The following is a 23,029-nucleotide window of genomic DNA, read 5'->3' on the forward strand; positions in this document are numbered from 1 at the left end:
AAATGACTGGTGACGTAATCATAGTTTTTTGTGTGTGTTATGACGTAATCGCATGACACGTGATATAGTTTTGATTTTTAGGGTTCAATTAGGGCTGCTGAGGGAATCTCGTAAAAGAAACGATTGGCGCGTTTCGGGGTGCGCGGCGGTGTGCGTATTAGACCGCCACTTATAATATATATATATATATATATATATGTTTGTAAAACAAACTTATATAAGCTTAATTATTATTAATAGACTAGACCAGTCTAAACGAAACGATACCCTCTTTCATATAACACATAGTCTCATGATACGTCGTCGCATGACCTCACTTCATTCACTTCATTCACTTTTAACCTTCTTTATTGTTTGCCTTTCACAGATCTTGGTACATGTTCATGCTAGGACGGTAGAATTCGATTGGACTTTGGATTGGATCCAAGCTGCTCCTGATGGATTTGAACGTCCTGTGATTGCTATCAATGGTCGATGGCCGCCACCTGCTTTGCACGTGACGCACGGAGACAGAGTGGTTGTTCACGTGACCAACAATTTGGATCAAGACACTTCATTGCATTTCCATGGGCTTTTCCAACGTGGGTCTATTCAAATGGATGGTCCTGCATTCATCACGCAATGTCCTATCCCTCCAGGTGGTTCTTATACTTATGATTTTGTGGTTGATGATCAGATGGGGACATTCTGGTATCATGCTCATCTGGGGTCTCAATATGGAGATGGGTTCAGAGGTGTGTTTGTCATTCATTCACCAGAAGATGATATGGAACGTGATATGACTTTTATTGTTAGTGATTGGTACCATGATCCTTCGTCCAAGATCATGCCAGGATTTATGACTCGGTATAATCCAATGGGGAATGAACCGATTCCTGATGCTATCTTGTTTAATGATTATGCCATTAATAACTCAATTGTGTTGCCTGAGAAAAGCAGCATATATACTTGGAGGTTTGTTAATGCTGGGTTGTTTGTGGGTCAATATTTGTATTCGCCCTCAATTCCCTTCAATATTATTGAAGTTGATGGGGTTTTGACCAAGCCCAAACAATCTCATCTAATATATATATCTGCAGGGCAGAGAATTGCACTACAGGTGAATCTCACTGAAAATGTAGATCATGACAACTTATTCTTGTACCAATACTTGGATGATACCATGTTGGATACTATTCCTTCAGAATTGCAATTAAACAAGACTATTCCTATCACATTTGCAAACAACAAGCCGCCAGCTGATCTTCCTCCTGCACCAGCTCTCGATTTATCAAAACTTGTTGATGAATTCGAATTAACCACAAGGGAACACACCCCACGTCTACCTCATTACGATACTCAAATCACATTCAATGTCACGATGAATAATTTAATAGATGGTGTCAATTACGCCTTTTTCAATAACATCACGTACACACGTCCAAATATCCCTGTATTATCCACGGTGCTAACTGCCCCAAAAGATCTTCTCTTTAACCCTGCCATTTATGGCACAAACATCAATGTTAATATCTTGAAACCAAATTCTATTGTAGAAATCGTTCTCAATAATCAAGACCCTGGAAGGCACCCCTTCCACATCCATGGTCATAATTTCCAAATCATTCAAAAATCTCCTATTAGAGATGATGAGACTGATGAGTTGCCCTACGACGAGGCACACCCATTGCTTCCTATTCCTGCATTCCCAATCGTTAGAGATACCGCTATTGTGGAACCCAACGGCCATCTAGTGATTCGTTTCAAAGCAGATAACCCGGGTGTATGGATCTTTCATTGTCATGTCAATTGGCATTTAGATCAAGGTCTAGCTGCAGTATTTGTAGAAGACCCCGTTGCATTACAAGAATCCACTACAATGACAGATCAATACAAATCTATCTGTCTGGCTCAAGATATCCCTATCAAAGGTAATGCTGCTGGTAATTCCCACGATTGGTTAGACTTGAAAGGTTTAAATGTACAGCCAACACCTTTACCTAATGGGTTCATTTGGAAAGGTTATTTGGCCATGTTCTTATGTACAGCCATCGCTATTTATGGATTCTGGTCCATCATTCAATACGGCCTGCTTAACGTAGTGGAAGATGATGAAATTGTAGTCAAGAATTTGACTGAATTATTACAAAGTCATGATATACCTACCACGTAAATAAATACACCTATATAATTTGCTCTATTTGCTTTATATATTCAATCACATGTATATGTCCACCCTTTTTTCACTGGCGCCACAAGTAATTCCGGAATTGTGGAGCTATATTTATATTTTACGAAAGAAAGAAAAAAAAAAATTCTATAGTTGAAAATAAGAATTCTGCAATCACATTTAGGCAAATAGCATACTTCATCATGTCTTCAGATACAAGCACTACAAATACATCTACCACAAGTGTTACTACAAGTGCGACTGCAAGTGCAAGTGCAAGCACAAGTACAACCGCTTCGCAAGATTCAAAGCCTCATTGGAATCAACCACCGTCTTCTATAATACCCAGTTCAATCCCAGTAGATGATGTTAGAAAACTTTTACAATTATTAACAGTGTCGCCTTTTGTGACCTCGGATATTTGGGAAAAAATTAAAGAGATCCCCAATATCTCGCCTCTAATTAAAGAGTTTAATATTGACTCAGATACCAGCATCGCCATTGCATCAAATCACGTTAAGCGACTCCCTGTACCTACTATTAAAACAGGAAGCACAATACGTAAGGATTGGTCAGGAATCAATTCTCACAATCAATTCAATTATGATATCGATTATAAAACATTAACCAAAGAAGAATACATTGCAAGTCGATTTAATGATGACACGTTATCAAAGATGAAACAACAAATCAGTTACGCCATGCTATGTAAAAATGATCAAGTATCTATTTTATGGAAATACGTTTTCAGTTCACTATTACTTCAATATAAATTAGACCAAAACGTCTTTAATCAAATCCCCCTGCATCCAACTATTATTGATAAATGTGAAGAATTGATTGTCAAACGATACTTTTTACAAGCAGCATACACTAAAAGAGAATTGAAATATATATATTCTAGAAACATTCATGAAATTTTTAAAAAACTTTTATTCCCCATAAATCCAACCCATGGACTATACGAAGCACGTACGTTATATAAAAATTTGGAAATAACCACTGTACCAGATATTGAGCGTCAACTATTAATCATTAACATGTTGAATGAATTCTCCAATGAACCAAAATTTTCTTCAAGACAACAAGCCGTAACCATCATTAGTTTATTTAAAGATACATTCCCAGGTAGATTTGCATATTTGTTTGAAAAATGGGATCAAGCTTATGAACACTTGACTCTTAAATTAGTATTATCAGATATTGAACCAATTCTTGAAGATCCATATTATCAAGAATTGATTACGAAGCAGAAAAATAAATATAAAGATAGAAGGAAAAGGAAAAGAAGAAATAAAAAATTAAATAAAAGAGAAAGTAATAATTTTAATAATAATATCAATATTGAAGATACGATTTGTTCTCAACTTGGGTTAAGTTTGTCAGACACTGAACATGAGAATTTATAAAAGTTGTTTAAACACTATACACGCACTAAGCACATTTCGAGCATCTGTTTTTTTTTTAAGTTTTTTTGTCCCTGTATATCAATACATAATCTTAAGATGAGATCAATAGAAAATTCTGAAAAATCTGTTAGGGCATCGATGCCTTTGGTAATAGGGGATGCCCCTATTCGAATCTCTGCGGACTCCTATTTTGGAACAAAATAGGAATTTTCGCGTAACAGAATGTTAGTTCCATCAATAGGCAATTTACGTTAAAATATGTCAAAGGAGCTGATAAGTTTATCTATTTCTTAATCTTTATATATATACATACTTATAGTTTAATCTTGGATACACTTTCAAATTAATAACGTATTTTTAATTACAATAAATAAATAGGCAAAACTATACAAAGAGCAATGGACATTGGAAAAGTAATTGGTTTGGAAGATTTTTTTTCTAAAAGAAGTATAGAAAAAATACATTCATCTATATATTTGGCAATTGAGCTTTCTGAATTACCTACAAAAGGAGAATGGATATATGCATTAAATAAAACAATGTCGCAATATTTTAAATTACGTTGCAATGTCGAATGGGATTTGGAAGCAGACGATATACATATGAAATTAATTACCGCCGAAAATGGTACACCAATAAAATATGAAGATGTCATTGAATATGTTCCCTGGAAGAAATTAGAACAAGATGAAATCCAGCAAATTTTCCAAAATTATCATTTCCATTATGATTCTGAACATGTAGCTTGGAAAATTTTAGTCTTAAAGGAATGCAATACATGTGTCTTATTATTAACTCATGCTTTATATGATGGTATGTCTTTAGTTAAAATTTGGCAATCCATATTACAAAATTTAGGTAATGGCTCTATGGATAATACTGAAATAATATATGACGCTATTGATAAACCAGATAAGCAATTTACGTCACAGCATCCCTATGAATTGATCCCTACACCATGGAGTTGGAAAGCTAAAAAATTGCTTGTATCTCAATTGTTTAAATATGCTCCAAGTACAATTGTAAAACCAAATAAAAATATTATTCAATTTCCAGCTTATAATTTCAAAGAGGGATTATTTGCCAAGTCCAACCCTTCTCAATTTGAAAGATATCTTAAAAATGATTTTTGTTTACATAGAACTCATATAAATAATGAAAATTTGACAAAAACATTAAAGATTTGTAAAGTTCATGGAGTATCTTTCACATCTTATTTAGCTGCTGTTTTAGTAATTGCAATGAGAAAAATGGATCCGTCAGCTATATCAGGTAATAATTTACAGATTAGTATACCCATAAATTCTCGAAAATTTTGCCAAAAATCTTTAAATTTACAAGATTCACAATGTGAAGTTGGTAATTTTATTTCTGGAAGTACTCTTTCATATCTAATTGATACAAATGAAGATATTTGGATTGTTGCTGGATCTTTACAAGACGACATGGTCAGAAATACAACTTCGTTAATGGGGAATACTGTTCAAGAGGCAAAACTTCTGGAATCCATTAGTTGTGCAGATTTTTTAACAGCAAAAATTTCTGAGGACTATCCAGGACAAACTCTTGAAATTACAAATCTAGGGTTTCAAAATTTTAATATTGAAGGTTCTAAATATCATGTGAAAAGTGCTGATTTTGCAACTCCTCAAGGAATTTCAAACGTTGCCATATATTCTGTTATTTCCACTCCTAATGATGGTTTGAGATGTAATTTTTCATATCCAAAGAATTACAAAGTCCCATGGAAGACTATTTAAAAGTTGTTGATTCTCTCTTATTGGATCCAAATGAATGTTTACCATAAACTAACTTTAAAAAAAAAAAAAAAAACGAACATATATATACGACTATATTTATTTGAGGCATAATATATCTACGTTACCTAATAAATCCTCATAGACAGATACCCACTATTTCTTTCTTTGTTCTTTGTTCTTAATAATGTTTAATACTTTTTTTTCTTGTCAATTTTATTTTATTATTCTGTTTAATATGGTCACTATATAAACCACATTTTTAAAGACTAAAAGCTTTCCCCGGATAAAATTATTTCGGCGATAGACTTTTACAGGGTTTTTTATTTAAAGATGTCAATATAGTAAAGACTAAAAATTATATTTACTCTAAAAGAGTAAGAAGCAATATTTTTGTATATAACGACTTTTAATATATTATACTTAAAAAAATGGTATTTTTGCATAACTCGATACCTTTAACAAGGTCGTTAATAAAAAATACTACAAAGATACTTCTTCAGCCGTCTGTATCAACTACAATCCCTAATACTCAATATTCAAAAAGATTATTCCATGCTACATCTAGAAAACTTAATAATAAACCAGAAGAAGATGATGCAGCTACACTAGCCGATATTACTAAAAGTTTATCACCAAGTGATCTAAACTCTTTGAGAAAGATTAGAAATATTGGGATATCAGCTCATATTGACTCTGGTAAAACAACATTTACTGAAAGAGTTTTATACTATACCGGTAGAATTAAAGATATTCATGAAGTTAGAGGTACTGATCAAGTAGGTGCCAAAATGGATTCAATGGATTTGGAAAGAGAAAAGGGGATCACTATTCAATCAGCTGCCACATTTTGCTCCTGGCAAAAAGATGATAAAGAATACCACTTTAATTTAATTGATACACCCGGCCATATTGATTTTACCATTGAGGTTGAAAGAGCCTTGAGAGTTTTAGATGGTGCTGTCTTGGTTGTCTGTGCAGTTTCTGGTGTACAATCACAAACTGTAACTGTGGATCGTCAAATGAAGAGATATAATGTTCCTAGAATCATATTTATAAATAAAATGGACAGAATGGGTGCAAATCCATTTAGAGCAATTGAGCAATTGAACTCTAAGTTGAAAATACCAGCAGCTGCAATTCAAGTACCTATTGGTGCTGAATCTGAATTAAAAGGTGTTGTTGATATTATTAATCGTGAAGCAATTTATAACAAGGGTGTAAAGGGTAACACTATTGAAAAAGGACCAGTTCCAGATGAATTGAAAGAATTAGTTGAAGAAAAAAGACAAGTGTTAATTGAAACCTTAGCTGATGTTGATGAAGAAATTGCCGAATTGTTTTTAGAGGAAAAAGTTCCTTCTGTTGAACAGATTAAAAATGCTATTCGTCGTACAACCATCGCACGTACTTTCACTCCTGTATTAATGGGTACTGCTCTTGGTAATACAGGTGTTCAACCTGTTTTAGATGCCGTCGTTGATTATTTGCCAGATCCTGCAAATATTTTAAACACTGCTTTGGATGTTGACAATAATGAGGCAAAAGTTAATTTAGTTCCATCCATAGATAAGCCCTTTGTAGGTTTAGCATTTAAATTAGAAGAAGGTAATTATGGTCAATTGACATATATTCGTGTCTATCAAGGTAGAGTTAGAAAAGGTGATTACATTACCAACGTCAAGACTGGTAAAAAAATTAAAGTTTCAAGATTGGTAAGAATGCACTCTGAAGAAATGGAAGACGTCAATGAAGTTGGCTCTGGTGAAATCTGTGCTACCTTTGGTATTGACTGTTCTTCTGGTGATACTTTTACTGATGGTAAAGTTAGATACTCCATGTCATCGATGTATGTTCCAGATTCTGTTATTTCTCTATCAGTAACTCCAGATACTAAGAGTTTGACTAATTTTTCTAAAGCCTTAAATAGATTCCAAAAGGAAGATCCAACTTTTAGAGTTTATTTCGATCCAGAGTCAAAAGAAACGATTATATCAGGTATGGGTGAATTGCATTTAGAAATTTACATTGAAAGAATGAAACGTGAATATAATGTTGTTTGTAAAACAGGTCAACCACAAGTCTCTTATAGAGAATCTGTTAATGGCGGAGCTGAATTTGACTACGTTCATAAAAAACAGTCTGGTGGTGCTGGTCAATATGGTAGAATTATTGGTAATTTTTCATCTTATGAAGACGCTAGCGGTAATAGAAACGAAAACATATTCGAAACTGCTGTTGTTGGTGGACGTATTCCAGAAAAATTCCTTGCTGCTTGTAAAAAAGGTTTTATTGAATCTTGTGAAAAGGGTCCATTAATTGGTCATAAAGTTCTCGGTGTGAAAATGTTGATTAATGATGGTGCCACTCATGCCGTTGATTCTAATGAACTTTCTTTCATGACAGCTACAAAGCATGCCTTCCGTAAATCATTCTTGGAAAGTGATCCAATTATTTTAGAACCAATCATGAACTTAGTTGTAACTTCACCAACTGAATTTCAAGGTAACGTCATTGGGTTATTGAATAAGTTGGCTGCCGTGATTCAAGATAATGAGAGTGGACATGATGAATTTGTTGTTAAATCAGAATGTACGTTAAGTACATTATTCGGGTTCGCAACTTCATTAAGATCATGCACTCAAGGTAAGGGTGAATTTACAATGGAATTTAGTCATTATGCACCAAACTCCAAAACAATGTTCAAAAAGAACTGATTGCAGAGTTCGAAAAGAAACAAAAAAATAATCAAACTATAAATTCAATAATACAATTGTGGTAATCAATTGGTTAATAATAATGGAACTTTATTCAAAGAAATAGAAGTATAGGTTATGTATAAATAATTATGTAATGTTGTGTAATCCTGTAAATATTGACTTAATTCTGTTTTTTGAAAAAGCTAGATTAGCTTAAAGTTGATCATTGCAAAGAATTTATTCGTCAACTGAGGCATTCTCTTTTACAGACTCTTCTTGCCCAGTGTTTTTTTTCTTCTTTTTTTCAGGTTTGGTTAAGACAATAGATGTATTACCAACAGTTTCCCCATAAATTAAAGGGCCAACCCAAGGTTGTAGATTCCAATGTAAGGAAAATTCTAGGTCTCTATTCTGGAATTTATCTTCTAGATCCCATACATTATACTTACCTTTTTCATTAACAAGATGTAAAATTGCATCTTTCTTAGTTGTGATAATTTTATCCCAAAATGTGACTGTATTTGAAATTGCAGGATGTTTTTGACCTTTATATTCAGCAACTAAATAGACAAAAACTTGTTTGGTATTCCAATTAAATAAACTAGTTAAATCGGTATCTAAGTCAAATGTAAGTTTAACGTTTTCTTTTGGTTTGCCATTAGTTGAGCCATAATATCTACTTGTTCTGATAGCAAAAGTTGGATTTATATTTCCAATAGTGATTAGATTATTAAAAGCATTTGAAGATTGTAATTGATAGTAGGAAGTCCCAACAATGATGGCAATAATCAATAGGCCATATGACAAAGACTGGTTAGCCACAGTGCTGAATCTCTGATTTATTGAATACATTTAGTAATGATACAGATAGACTAGTCCTTCACAATGGATTCTGGGGTTATTCTTATCCGCTAGTTATACGTTCTAGGACTATTTTTTAAGGCTTTCTGCCATTTAATTTTTCTTCCTAAGCAAAGCTTAAATTCTTGAATCTTATTTTTGTAATCTTTCCCTTTTGTTCGAACCCTTCCCATCGCGTTTTTTTCAAGCAATTTTAATTTTCAATATTTTCGTTTTGGAATTCTGCAAGATCCCTAAATAATATAGCGAAACACGTATTTAAAAATTTAACATTTTGAGTAATAGCTATTTACTATCTAAACTTTTGAGTAAGGCAAAAATATTGAATGCAATCAAGAGTAATAACGAATATTCAATACAATTGCTAAGTATAGTATTATAAAAGGACATTATGGCTGGTAAAGCAACCAAAAAGCAAGCTCTTGCAAATCAACAAGCACTTTCCACTCTTTATAAAGCTAGTCTTCCATTAATATTTGTATCTTTACTACGAACATGGTATTGTAATTCCGGTAAGTCTCCTTTAATTAAGATTATTTCATTACATATCCCATGTATAATATGCATCTATACACTAGAAAAGACAGGTCGTCCAACCTACGACTCAAAAGGTAAGTTATCTACTGTTGGTGTCGATTTAGCACAAAGTGGTGGTTTAACAGATATAATGTTTGACGTCATCTATTTGTCATTAATTGCCGATGTTGGTGTGATTCTTTTTAATACATTATGGTTATGGTGGATTTGTGGTATTGCTGTTGTTGGGTATGGTGGATATAAACTATGGGCTTTGAAGAATATGTTAATGCCATCTTCACCTAAGACACCAAAGGCCAAATCTACTACCCCTTCTGAACCAGAAAAATCAAAGAGACAAATGAAAAGAGAAAAAAGAGGTGATAAAGTTCAAATTAAATATCGATAATCTAGAATGCCGGCCTAACTATTCTTCTATTATGCAAAATTTCATATCTCTATAAAAAATGTATTTATTTTTGATTTAATACGATTTATTTAATTTTTTTTATATAAACGATAAAAAATCTCATGTTTTCCACTTTTAGAGGGTAGTCACAGTTTGGATCGCAACGATACCATAAGCTGTCATTCTCGGATACTAATGACCAGGCAGAAGGTGATTTATCTCCAGTTCTTACACCAACCAATATTGTGTCTATTAGGAAATGAATAGGGAATTGTTTTCTCCCCACTGTTATATGTGAATAACTACCAGCACTTTCGACTATTAATAAATGGCATCCTGATTTACAATCTTTGTTGAATTTTTGTAATAATCTGATGCTCTCTGTCTTATGTTCTGTAAAAAGTTCATTTGTGGTAAATAATAACGTTATTAAATTAATATTGGAGAGAGATACATTATTCTCATTGAAATTCATTTTTAATATATCATCATGAATAAAATTAATATTTAAGGTATCATTACCACCGCCGTATAACCATTTTTCATTAATTTGATTTTCTAATCTTTCTATAATAGAACTCCAATCTGCTATATCCATCAAATTTAATTTCAACTTCGGACTTTCTGCTACATCTTCGTTATTAGTGGAGAATTTTTTTGTCATATTTTGTGAATAAACAAACATGCTACATAATGCAATTAATTCCCCGCCTGCACCACCACCTATACACAATACTGCTTGATCCTCTGATGAGTGGCATTGAATAATTTTCTTGATGGGATCAAAGAATGCAAATAAAGACGCGTAAGCCATCGCACGAGAAGATGACCATCTTATACAATATGCAGTTCTTTTAATATCATCATCAAAAGCTTCAATATATTCTCGATTAAACAAACTAGATTTGACATCTTGAATATCAGCTTGTAATTTTTCTATATCCTCCACGTATAATTCTTCATTGAATGTAACTTTGAAAAGATCTAGGATTTCCTGTGGGGGTAATGTAGCCGGATTATGAACTGGTAATTGCTTATTTGACGTCTTGTTTTTTGCCATCTGTTTTCTTAATAATTTTTCAGTTAATATATATTTAAGCACACAGAAGTTGAGATATACCAGGAGTGTCTGCTTTTAATAAAAGTCATATTGATCTTTCTTTTTTTTTTTTTTAACTAAATTTTTCATAAATGCTCATTTGATGAGCTAAACAAATCGGACGGAAGAATTAAAACAATAGGTATCCGGCAAATAATGAATATAAGTTCACAATTAAAAGAAAAAAAAGGTGACATCATTGTTTGTGTTTTTGGTGAGTATTAGCAAAAGTCATGCATTAATCAATTTTTTCTTGATGTTTCCAGTAAGCGATCTGAGAATCTTTTTGCTTTAACAATTTATTGAGTTCCTTAATAGTAGCATCTCTGGATTGAACAGCTTGATCTTTATCGGACAAAATTTGTGATTGGTTTAGCTTGATATCTTTTTGTTCCTTAATAAATTTCTTTTGGTGGGCCACAATCTGCCTGAAATGAACAATAGTCTGATCTTTTTGTTTGATGATATCATTTTGAATAGCCATAGCATCCTTGTAGTCTGATATCACTGTATTTAAATCGGTGAATACATTTTTGAATCTGGTAATCAAGTCATCTTGTGTTTTGATTATAGATTCTTGATTATTTGAAGCATCTAATTGCAATTCTTCAGTTTCAGCTTTTTTAGTTATTAAATCCTTCTTATGAAGTTCATATTGAATAATAACGTCTAACAACTCCTTTGTACCATCTGAAAATTTGACACTAACTTCAGGCTCTGTTTCTAATTTTCTCATTTTGATAACCACTGGATCAGGAGTAATATCTTCATCTAATGGGTGGACATTTTTAGTGTTTGCCAAAGTTCTTGGTACTGGTGCTGTCATCATAAACTCAACAGAAACTAGGCCTATAACTATATGTGTAACTTTTAAAAATTGATACCTTGCAAACAATCTATATAATGAAAGAAACTCACCAGCTATACTCCATCCTAATAAAGAATGATGAAACCTACTATAGGTTGAAATCTAAATTAAAATAAAACTAGATGATTCGATAACTTAAGATCGATAAATAATCTAACGTATAAATAGATCATATGATATACAGACTGGTAAAAAATTACAATTAACTTAATTATTTCCCATATTTACGCATCAAGAATTTTTCAATCGTAAAATCTAGGCCTCTGGAAGAGTTTCCTCTTTAGTACATATTGAAAGGGCAGGAAATTCCCAATTTGGTAATATAGCTGGAGTCATCCATGCACAAGTTGTGATAAACGTTTGATATCGAAAGAATTTATTAATTAAAGATTACAGAAATGTTTATATATGAATTGAATTATAATACGTTTAAGTTAGTCAATTAATTTATTCTTCGTCTTCTTCTTCTTCTGGAGCAACTTGGTAGAAGGCCAATCTGTATTGGTTTTGTTTAGTGGAAACAAATCTAATCCAGTCTCTCAATTGGTTCTTCTTCAAGTACTTCTTAGTTAAGTACTTCAAGTACTTACCAGAGAACTTAGCAGTGGAAACAATAGTAACAATGGAACCGTCTTCTTCAACGGAGATGGCGTTACCTAAGTTACCAACAGCACCTTCAACCTTGATGTGGTCGATCAAGTATTTCTTGTAAGCAGCTGGGTCGAAAACACCGTTTTCGGTTGGAGAAGAAACATCGACAGTGAAAGTCTTGGTGATCTTTTGTTTTCTGGTGGTCTATTACAAAACAAGGGAGATTTATAGATAATAACAATTGCAGAGCAATATTATCAATGAATGTTGTTAGTAATGTTGCATATGTAATTCTTATCAATTGTAAGGACAATTGATAACTTCGCGCCTACTGCTATTAACAATCACTGTTTCCTGTGAATTTTTAAAATACAGAATAGCCAAAATTCATCATGTATATTACAACACTATTAATAACAAAAAGTTAGAAATCAGTAGTAGCAAAAAACAAGGAGATAGTTCATTGTAAATCGCAGAATCACACAGTATCAACCATTAAGACATACTCTTGGAGCCATTTTAACGATACGGTTTGTTTGGATATCTTGCCAACTGTGAATATTCACTACAATTTTTTTGACAATTTTCTTTTAATAATAAACTTCGATTCCCATACATCATATTGGCATGCTGAAACTCATTGAAATTTCAGAACTTCGCGATGTCTGAAAGCTGAAAACCCGATAGAAAAAAAAAAGGAAAATAATTTAGAACTTTATTTTTTTGATTTTTTCATCCGAAATTAATTTTTTCAAGACTGCTGAAGGTGGCAGGATGTTTGGGGTTTCCAGGTCTATGTGATTTCCAAATTAGGGCGCATTCCTCGTTTAGGGTTTGTAATGAATTTCGGAAAATGGTTAATTTCAATGTTATTGAAATAGTAAATAGTATGATGATATCAAAATAAACAAGTAAATCACCAATTTTCAAAAAGAGCCTATAGTATATATTGTAAATAAAAACATATATTATATGGACAAGTTATACAACTTTTAAAACGCTTTGTTATACAATTTCAACTTTATTTATATTGCCAATCAAGAGAAACTGAGATTCATTAGGGAATGTCTGATCTGGAAGAGGATTTAGGTGTTCAACTAAAGGGTTTCAGTATTAGCAACAATGGTGAATCCCGATTCAGGAGAAACAAAAAGAATCAACTTTCGAGTTTAGATGATCATAATGATTTGGGTTCTGATTTAGGGTCATTTCTGAACAAGGAGCCGTCTAGTATTAACAATGATGCCGATTTGGGTTTGGGTATATATCATGCTTCTACGACTCCAAGTTCAATGAATATTAATACTAATACAAACCGTAATAATAGTAGCACATCTAAAAAAAGCGATACCCACAATTACACTGGATCTCTTGATGGGGATTTGGGTGATGTTCGTGATTTATCTTCGTTAACTATGAATAATTTCTCAACTTCGAATTCAATCACATTTAAGAAGGCCACTACTTTTTCTTCAACTCCTTCTAAAGAAGTGTTAGCACTTCCTGATGATGATAGTATAGACAGTAATGGCTTGACTCACAATTTTAATACAAACAAAGAGATACCTACTAATAGATCAATTATAGGCTTGGACCATCAAGATAAGCAAGACCATTCACATTCGTTTCAAGAAAAGCATGATGAGGAATTAAAAAAATTAGATAACTCTTCGCATGTTATTAAAACTGAAGCCTCTGCATTAAATAATACTAAAATTAATACTCTAGAGAGTATAAATCTGCATGTTACTTCATATAAATCTACGAAAAATAATATCTCTATACAAGTACAAGACAATTTATCAGAATTACAAAAGGACGGTGTGTCACCAATCGATGTTGAGCCAACTAATGACAACCAAAAGCCTGATTCTGATTCTGATTCTGATTCTGACTCAGGCTGGCAAAATATGGAAACAATTGCCTCCTATAATGTTTATAATCAAAAAGGTGAACTAGAAATTAAAAATTATAAAGACACTCTAAAAGAACAAGAGGAAGAACAAGTGCAAGTAGAAGCAAATAAGAAAATGGCAGGTTTCAGTTACACGAAAGTGGGTGGTGAAAGCCAAGCTCAGAGATCCTTCACTTCTAATAGAAAGACAGACTTTTTATTCAATCATAAAGCTCTACAAAAACTGAATGCTGATAGATCGATTAAAGATGATGTAGAATTATCAACCTCGGAAACAGATTCAGAATTTTATGATGAATATGAAGATGATATAGCGCCCAATGATTATTTAACAACAAGTAATCAATTGAATGTAACAAAGACTCTGTTAAATGACAAAGAGAAATTAGCATATGCTGGTTCCATTAATGTTCTCGCAAATCAAATGTGTGCAGATCTGGCCAAAGTATGTTTATGTGTAGATATCAAATCACATAAGAAATTAGCGCGTCGTTTACAATTTGCACAAAAAGATATAGCATCCTGGAAACTAGATATATTGTCACGATTATATGAACATTTAGATGTTCCTGAAGAAGATGTGCAAGTCATTGAAAAATTATCATTGCATGGTATTAGACTAGAAGATTTATGTAAATGTTTAAAAACAACTCAAAATGTCGAAAATCCGTTAAATAAAGATGATACGGATGATTTGGACGATATAGATGAGGAATCAACTAGTTTATCCAAAACCAATTCCAAGGATAATGAAAATAATGAAATAAATAATGATAATGATAAGACTAATAACGATTATAAAGATAAAAATCAAAAAGGTAATAAAACTACAATACATCCTACTGATAAGGCTGGTACTGATATATCGCCTGTGCACTCTAATAAAATAGCAAATAAAACATTAGAAGCTATCAATGTTGGATCTAATGATGTCGCTAATAAAACCTTGGAAAGTATCAATACTACAGAGAGATTTATAGAAACTCAAACTGAAACTTCGGCTTCTAAAATATCAGACGAAACTGGTGATATAGCAGATTGGAGAATATCAGCCTTGGGTGGTTCAATTATTCCTGAGACATCATCTTCCAATATTTCCCCAAAGCCTGTGGCTCAACAAAGTTTATTTGAGTCAAATCCATTTGCAGATTCATCGAGTCCTTTATCGGGCAATGAGCATGATAATAATGATACTAGAAATCCTTTTAGTGATAGTAATGCCCTAGTAAAAAAGATAGATGGCCCTGTTGATGAGTCAAGTGATACAAAATCAACAACATATTCAGACTTCCATGCTGCAGTTCCTACAACTGTTATAGATCCAGCTAACGTTATGGATCAAAATGAGATAAATATCGATGTTGCTTGGACGATTATCTGTGACTTATTTTTAATTCTATTACAAAAGTCAGTTTATGATTCACGGTCCAGAACTTTACTTATTAAGTTTGCTAAAGTTTTAAACATATCAAAAATGGAGATTAATGAATTTGAAAAGCGTATTACAGATTCACTGGATATGGAGCAATCCACAGAAGAACAACAATGGAATGAATTAAAGCATATGAAAGATAGAAGAAAGGAGAATAGAAGAAAAAAAATGATGTATGTTGGTCTTGCCATGGTTGGTGGTTCATTAGTCTTGGGTTTATCTGGTGGTTTATTAGCTCCTGTCATTGGTGCTGGTGTTGCAGCTGGTCTTTCAACAATCGGTATCACGGGGGCCAGTTCCTTCATAACAGGTGCAGGTGGTACTGCAATCGTTGCTGTGACTAGTACAGCCATTGGTGCAAACATTGGTAGGAAAGGTATGAAGAGAAGAATGGGTAGCGTTCGTACTTTTGAATTCCGTCCACTGCATAATAATCGTCGTGTCAATTTAATTGTAACTGTTTCTGGCTGGATGATTGGTAATGAGGATGATGTGCGTCTACCATTTTCAACAGTTGATCCTGTAGAAGGTGATTTATACTCTCTTTTATGGGAACCAGAAATGTTAAAGTCCACTGGTCAAACAATTAATATTGTGGCAACAGAAGTTTTTACACAAGCCATCCAACAAGTGTTGGGGGCTACCATCCTTACTGCATTTATGGCTGCAATCCAATGGCCTTTAGCTTTATCAAAATTAGGTTATATCATTGATAACCCCTGGAATGTTTCTTTAGATAGAGCTTGGGCTGCTGGGTTAATTCTAGCGGATACGTTAATTTCCAAGAATCTAGGGCAACGTCCAATTACTTTAATTGGATTTTCCTTGGGTTCGAGAGTCATATTTTCATGTCTTGTTGAACTTTGTAGAAAAAAAGCGATGGGCTTAGTTGAAAATGTTATATTATTTGGTACACCCACAGTTCGGAATAAGCAGCATTTAGTCATGGCTAGATCTGCAGTCAGTGGTAGATTTATTAATGGATACTCTGATAAGGATTGGGTTTTAGCATATTTATTCAGAGCTACAGCTGGTGGTTTTAGTGCTGTTATGGGGATTTCTCCAATTGATAATATTGAAGGTATCGAGAATTTTAATTGCACAGAATTAGTTGATGGTCATATGGCATATCGTAAAAATATGCCAAAACTATTAAAAGAGTTAGGCATTGCAGTGACAAGCGAAGAGTTTGCAGAAATTGAAGAGAGTATGGACCCAAATGAAATACAAAAGCAAAGAAAATTAGTTCACGATGTAGATGCAGCTCAACAAAAGTTGTTAAAGAAGGGTAAGAAACGTAATAGTTGGCTACCAACTTGGATGAAACCAAAGAAAACAAAATGGCAAACAATGGTAGAAGAGGCTGTCGAAGAGGCTAATGATACCGATTTGAATGGTGAATCAGTTACTTCTAACGAACCCAAAACTTCGGAGGATAAGGACGAATCACAAAAGAAAAATGATCCGGCCATTGTTGATCATAGTGCGCTAATGATTGAAGTACAGAGGATCAAAGCAGCAATGCATGAAGATCTTTTAAGACATGAAGCTGAATTACGTAAGAATCAAGAAGCTACTCTATCACCAGCTGTTGCTAATTTAGATAATGGAAATATGAATAGCACTAATACTACAACAGGCGTTAATATTAAGCAGACAATTACCACTGACCAGATAAGCGAACAAGAAGTTGTGACGCCAAATCCTAATTTTTCCTTAGATAGCAATTCTAAAAGTACTACAATTGTTCAACTAGGTACAAATAGCACTATGTCTTCACCACATATCCAAAGTCCAAACCATTTCCAATTAATGGGTGCTGGTAGACCCATTTTACCAAAAGATGATGACATGTATATGCGTCGTAAGGATGTTAAATACGAATTTCCCGATGACATTTAAATAATTTATTAGCATTTTGAACTTTTGTGATACAGTAACTAAAGAATATTCCTAACCAACCTATTTTCAGTAATTATTCTAATCCTTTAATGCATATATTTTGCATTGAATTCAGATTTGGGGCTTTCTATTATCAAATTTTATTTTTTAAATACACTGCATATATTACTACTATTTATACCTTTATATTTACTAAAGACTTCGCATTTTTTTTTTTCATATTGATGGTACCTTATAGATGTAGATGAAGAAAAAAAATGAAAGCTCTATACATAAATATCTCTTTTGTTCGTAAATATTGAAAAATATTATGATTGTATTATATTAATTTGTGGTAAAGTATATATGTTAAAAGATTAATTATTATGAATTTATTTAGTAGCGTTCTCATTTAAATTTTTGTGTTGAAAGTTTGTAAAAGAAATAAAAATACAACTAATCATAAATTTTTTAAGAAAGTAAATGCTAAACCCCATATTCCGCGTAAAATCTCTCAAACTTTGTTGAATATTGAAAATTGACAATAATAAAGAAAATTGCGTAATTCAAAACATTATCATTCCAAAATTAGTAGCAATATACGATGATAGTTTCATTATTAGGGGAAGGGGAATATCGCGCATAAAAATAGAAATATGACTGTATCAAAGAAATTTTAAGTATTATATCATAGAATTCTAGACTTTGATAGAATGAAAGGGGTAACTCCTCTAACCTTTCCCTTATGTTAAGGTTACCTTAAAAACGCTATATCAATACTCAAGAATGCTGTTCTCTGAGTAAAATATACGTAGGCAAGGGTTTCAAGAAGAAAAAAAGACACGCTGATAAAATAAAATCAGTAACGAACAGCAAATTATCTTTCCAAAAAGGAAATTATCATTGATTTAGTTAAAGCTTGTCAATAAAATAAAGATTGTGTTATACAATTATTAAAAGTTAAATAAATTGATATTTGTTATTTTTAGTATTATTAATTTAAATGTATCTTGATTTAGTAGATATATTTAATAAAGAACCGGAAATTTTTTTTTTAATAAATTAAGAAAATCAAACAATGGATAGAATTTGATTAATGTGTGGTTATAGTTACATGTTTCAGGACATTCTCCTCAAAATGTGAACAGGTAAGATAATTTTAGGAGATAATTTCTTGAATAGTACTAAGTTTACACACTTATTTGCTTATGGAGGAGTTTTAACAATAAGAGGAAAAGGTACATAATTTCCGTAAACGTAAGATATTATTTACAACGCATCATAATATATATATATATATATATGGAAATACGTCTGTTAACAACTGTATATATTTAGATGACATCGTAGTTTAGTTAGATATCAATACAAATATTAACAGCAATTATAATAGCGTTTCAACCGATATTAACTTGGCGAAACGTTTACATTCTCTTTGGGAAGTTTAATTAGTGACATACCTATCTAGTAAATACCATTTTGTAATTTGATCTAGTAGTAGTATCATAGTAACCAATAAATCTTCTCTTGGAAATATAGAAAATATATTGATGAACGTAACTGCAAATTACGTCAACTTGATGATTCAAAACAAAAACATTAAGAATGATTGGATGCCATAATAAAGAACAAGTCAATGTTTTACTTTTAAAATATACATATTTAAAAAATTATATAAAGATAACGAATAACTTCTATTCAATAATACCACAAGCCCGATAAACTCCCAATGGTTCTTTCCTTAAAAAGTAAGAACATAGTTTTATTCAATATTATTTACCATAGCTTAACAATAGTCCAATAATTTTTTTTTCTTTTTTGATATATATAAACGATGTCTACTACCTAGTGAATTTACTTAATAAAAATGTATTTCTCTTTGACCAAGTCTAATAATGTATATGCTTAACTACTGATCATTGTGAATAGTAGCAAAAAAAATAATAATAATTAACCAATTATGAGAAGTTTATCGTTATTATGATTAAATGACATTTGCTAAAGACCGATAACACTAGTTGATACTTCTACTAACCCACAGATCCACGATATATCAGGGCCATTTCGGTAAGAAGTATAATGGACATAATTGAAGAAGCTTCTCGACTCAATGGTAAAGGCGAGCATCGGAATTGCTATCTGTCAAACCCCGACATTAATTCATACAATGAGTACAGTGAGTACAGAAGGACAAAAATGCTTGGTTTAGGATTTAATTTTGAGATACTGGCATAGTGGAAGAAAAAAAACAAGGTGCAATTGAACGAAAAAAAACGATGAATTACAAGCTCAAGGACGATTCACTAAGATCGTAAAATCCGAGGGTCAAGTTGGATTTCTTTTTCATGCAGGGCAGTAATTTCTTTTGAAGAAGAAATTTTCTTTGAGTCCAAACTCAGTCTTTTGAGTTAACGATAAAATCCGACGTTTCTTAATTTGGTTTAAGCTATGCAAACAGAATGCTTAGGAACTGGAAGGTAAAAATTTTTAAAACAATTCAACAAATTCTTTCCACCAGGAATTGTCCAATGGACCGTTTGGTACTTGGATATACCAATTAATTCCGTTAAGAACAGGCAACCGATAAAACCCTTTATTAATTGACAATGACATCACATTCTTCAAGCCAATTGACATTTATTTAAAAAATTTAGGCCATTACTGCAAAAGTGGATTCCAATATAAGAACATTTCATTTGCCTATTCTGTGCATGTCCTTAACCCTTTCCTGTGTTCAATATATTCTTAAACTGTATCTCGGGTTATATATCCGCTAGGCGTTTTTCTATATTGAAGCATTTGCGTAGCTTTTGAGATGCAGGCATGTCTCGTGTGGAGAAATTCTCGGGAATGTGAGATCCACAGAACACTCCGGAGCCCTCTGGAAAAATACCTTAAGAATTTTACTACTTAATATGGAATGTCCCTAGGACTATTAAGTGATTATTGCTGTAAAATTTAGCTTAATTCCTACCGATAAAAGACGAATTTTAAAACATCCTGTATTAACTCCACTGTTTGGGAACCGCTGTTCTGGCCAGGATTATTGGTAAGAGTACACCCGAAAATACCATCTACAGTTGCATAACTGTGGTGCACATGCAAGAACTAGTATAGTTGTGCCAGATTAAGAAGGTGCTTGTTTTAAAATTGAACTCCCAAGTTTAGAAACGTATTGTTCCTTTTTACTCTCGTTACTGTCTGCCGGTTATGATATCTCTGTAACTCCACATTGCCGTTTAACGGGTCTATGCCTGCTATCCAGGCTTCCAGGTTTCCAGGCTTTGTTGGCTCTTTTCCTTCAAGTGTGTGATAAAACTACATACTATTCCACTGGTCCAACAATATAATTGCAAGACATAGAAGTTGATGGTCGGCTAAGTTTTGAAATGTGTCTGTATTGTGGTTCATCTAGTAGTGCGTATCTTAGAAGTGTTGGCTAATGAATGAAAAACCTTCTGGCCATCATCAATTAGTAGCAGATCTTGTCCTACCTGTAAGAGGGAAATTGATCTTTGGCCCCTTTCTATCGATATTCCAGTACAATTATTGCTTTCTTTGGACTTTAATTTAAATTATTAGAAACAAGCATGCATCCCAAAATGATACAACCTTAACTCCGCTACACAGTTATTACGATAAGTGAGAATGCAATTACTGTTTCTGGTAGTCTGGCCTTTCTTTCGTCTATTCGCTTTAGAATATCTATGATGAGATATACTTCTAGATCTATAATAAGTTCGGTATGGCCAGGTGGCCATTTTAGGAAATGGTAGCTAGGTGACGGTATTAACAAGAATGTGGTTACCTGTGTTTCAGAAATCAGCTGCTGGGGACCAAAAACACCGGTATTGTGGGAAATATTCTAAGTCCAGTGATAGGAAATAATTGGGTCGTATAGAAGCTTTCTGCATCTAATTGTGTGCAAGGGACTATCAATTTATTTTTAACATTCTTGAGCATTGAAAAAGTTTATTGAAAAGCATTAATTTTAGTAATAGCTTAACAATACAATTATGTGGTTTACTAATGGTGTTATCGTTCTTAAGTTCCTTGGTGAGCTTCTTTGCCGGTTGATATCGGTATTTAGTCTACTGATTAATCTTTTCAGATTGTTGCTCCTATTAGGTTGAGACATGGGTCTAGAACCTTTTTTGTTTTAGTTAACTATTAATTATTCAAATGATCTTTTGGTCCGATACAACTCACTACTATTTTAATATATTTTACATGACATTTTTGGCTAAAGGTGCGTTTCATATTTTTTTTCCCTTCAATAATTAATATTTGAAACCAATATACCATCGGTTGAAGAGACAATTTATTTATTTTCTAAGAAATTAAACTAATATATTGCTTATTATTGGGAGTTGTCGTGTTTCAAGTTGTATTACTAACCTAACTATTTACTAAAACTTTTAAAAAAACGTATGGAATTAACTATGGACAGAAATAAAGACTAAATAGATATGTTTTCTACACAAAATTGCCCATAGGTAGTTGAATTTTTCTTCTGCATATTTCATTGTGTAGTTTTCTATAAACTACAATTTGCTGTTTATCGGTGAAACAAAGGTTTGGATGACTTTCTGCAGTTATTGTTGCGTAGTACTGACCACCTTTGTTAAACTAGATCAGGAAGCCCTTACCGTTTCTACCGTATAATTGCTTGTTATCGCCGCCTCTTAGCTTGTTATACTTTTCTTTTTCAACTCTTTTCTTCTTGAAGATTAATAACTCACTTAGATCTATTAACTACTATTCTAAATGTTTCAAATATCTTTTTTAGGATTTCCTTTTTTTAGTATTTTCTCCTTACCTTTCTTCTATTTTGCCGCTTAATTGACATATTACGGCCAGTTCAATTCAAAATTAGTTTATTTTTAGTTACAAACGTAGTAAATTTATCATATATACCTTTTTTCAGATATATTCTATGTTGAGTAATCCCACCATTATTGCTTTTACGAACAATAACGCATTTCTTGACTACAAAAAATTTTTAGTCGTAATGCTTGTTTTCTGAAATTTACTGTTTAAGATAGAAGTTTTAACTTTATCATGAACGACATGGGTTTGGAATCAATATATTGAATAACAAGAATGCCAGCAAGGGTCTTTTTTCCCTTTTCGCTATTTTGCACATTGGCTATTAATACCATGTCCCATTTTTAAATATTGTTTTATAATTATTACCTGTGAATATAATTATTTCATGACTTCAAATTAGGAAATCAAAAACACCAAAACATCTTGGCAAGACGTCTTTTTCTAAGATACATAGTGTTTTGTTGCCCTATCGTCATCCAATTTTTCTACTTGCTTATTTGAAGTGAATCAAAAAACTATTGACAACTCCTTCTCACCTTTCTGAATGCCTATAGGTGTCCTACGTAGTTTATATCCCATCGCCTTTAGATACACTTTTTTGCTTCATTATATT

General features: G+C 32.6%; 10 protein-coding genes across 10 annotated transcripts; 6 read left to right on the forward strand and 4 right to left on the reverse strand.

Moving 5' to 3' along the window:
* Positions 1 to 307: 307 nt before the first annotated feature.
* FET5 (ferroxidase FET5) lies at positions 308 to 2,152 on the forward strand (the record flags this gene model as incomplete). Its single annotated transcript, XM_004180212.1, has 1 exon — positions 308 to 2,152. The coding sequence occupies one exon, from the start codon at positions 308 to 310 to the stop codon at positions 2,150 to 2,152; it is 1,845 nt and encodes a 614-aa protein (XP_004180260.1).
* A 200-nt stretch (positions 2,153 to 2,352) lies between these two features.
* TBLA0D02380 (uncharacterized protein) lies at positions 2,353 to 3,558 on the forward strand (the record flags this gene model as incomplete). Its single annotated transcript, XM_004180213.1, has 1 exon — positions 2,353 to 3,558. The coding sequence occupies one exon, from the start codon at positions 2,353 to 2,355 to the stop codon at positions 3,556 to 3,558; it is 1,206 nt and encodes a 401-aa protein (XP_004180261.1).
* Positions 3,559 to 3,956: 398 nt separating this feature from the next.
* On the forward strand, positions 3,957 to 5,318 carry SLI1 (N-acetyltransferase; the record flags this gene model as incomplete). Its single annotated transcript, XM_004180214.1, has 1 exon — positions 3,957 to 5,318. One exon carries the CDS (start codon positions 3,957 to 3,959, stop codon positions 5,316 to 5,318), a length of 1,362 nt encoding a protein of 453 aa, XP_004180262.1.
* A 428-nt stretch (positions 5,319 to 5,746) lies between these two features.
* On the forward strand, positions 5,747 to 8,032 carry MEF1 (Mef1p; the record flags this gene model as incomplete). The annotated part of the gene is made up of 1 exon (XM_004180215.1): positions 5,747 to 8,032. The coding sequence occupies one exon, from the start codon at positions 5,747 to 5,749 to the stop codon at positions 8,030 to 8,032; it is 2,286 nt and encodes a 761-aa protein (XP_004180263.1).
* A 219-nt stretch (positions 8,033 to 8,251) lies between these two features.
* Positions 8,252 to 8,866, reverse strand: SPC3 (signal peptidase complex subunit SPC3; the record flags this gene model as incomplete). The annotated part of the gene is made up of 1 exon (XM_004180216.1): positions 8,252 to 8,866. The coding sequence occupies one exon, from the start codon at positions 8,864 to 8,866 to the stop codon at positions 8,252 to 8,254; it is 615 nt and encodes a 204-aa protein (XP_004180264.1).
* Positions 8,867 to 9,266: 400 nt separating this feature from the next.
* On the forward strand, positions 9,267 to 9,800 carry SND2 (Snd2p; the record flags this gene model as incomplete). Its single annotated transcript, XM_004180217.1, has 1 exon — positions 9,267 to 9,800. One exon carries the CDS (start codon positions 9,267 to 9,269, stop codon positions 9,798 to 9,800), a length of 534 nt encoding a protein of 177 aa, XP_004180265.1.
* An 85-nt stretch (positions 9,801 to 9,885) lies between these two features.
* On the reverse strand, positions 9,886 to 10,860 carry BMT6 (25S rRNA (uracil2843-N3)-methyltransferase; the record flags this gene model as incomplete). The annotated part of the gene is made up of 1 exon (XM_004180218.1): positions 9,886 to 10,860. One exon carries the CDS (start codon positions 10,858 to 10,860, stop codon positions 9,886 to 9,888), a length of 975 nt encoding a protein of 324 aa, XP_004180266.1.
* A 277-nt stretch (positions 10,861 to 11,137) lies between these two features.
* Positions 11,138 to 11,728, reverse strand: TBLA0D02440 (uncharacterized protein; the record flags this gene model as incomplete). Its single annotated transcript, XM_004180219.1, has 1 exon — positions 11,138 to 11,728. One exon carries the CDS (start codon positions 11,726 to 11,728, stop codon positions 11,138 to 11,140), a length of 591 nt encoding a protein of 196 aa, XP_004180267.1.
* A 486-nt stretch (positions 11,729 to 12,214) lies between these two features.
* TBLA0D02450 (60S ribosomal protein eL22) lies at positions 12,215 to 12,876 on the reverse strand (the record flags this gene model as incomplete). The annotated part of the gene is made up of 2 exons (XM_004180220.1): positions 12,215 to 12,562; positions 12,865 to 12,876. 2 exons carry the CDS (start codon positions 12,874 to 12,876, stop codon positions 12,215 to 12,217), a joined length of 360 nt encoding a protein of 119 aa, XP_004180268.1.
* A 546-nt stretch (positions 12,877 to 13,422) lies between these two features.
* Positions 13,423 to 17,607, forward strand: MIL1 (Mil1p; the record flags this gene model as incomplete). Its single annotated transcript, XM_004180221.1, has 1 exon — positions 13,423 to 17,607. One exon carries the CDS (start codon positions 13,423 to 13,425, stop codon positions 17,605 to 17,607), a length of 4,185 nt encoding a protein of 1,394 aa, XP_004180269.1.
* Between the last annotated feature and the right edge of the window lie 5,422 nt (positions 17,608 to 23,029).

Source organism: Henningerozyma blattae, chromosome 4 (assembly GCF_000315915.1).
Source record: "Henningerozyma blattae CBS 6284 chromosome 4, complete genome".
Taxonomy (NCBI): domain Eukaryota; kingdom Fungi; phylum Ascomycota; class Saccharomycetes; order Saccharomycetales; family Saccharomycetaceae; genus Henningerozyma; species Henningerozyma blattae.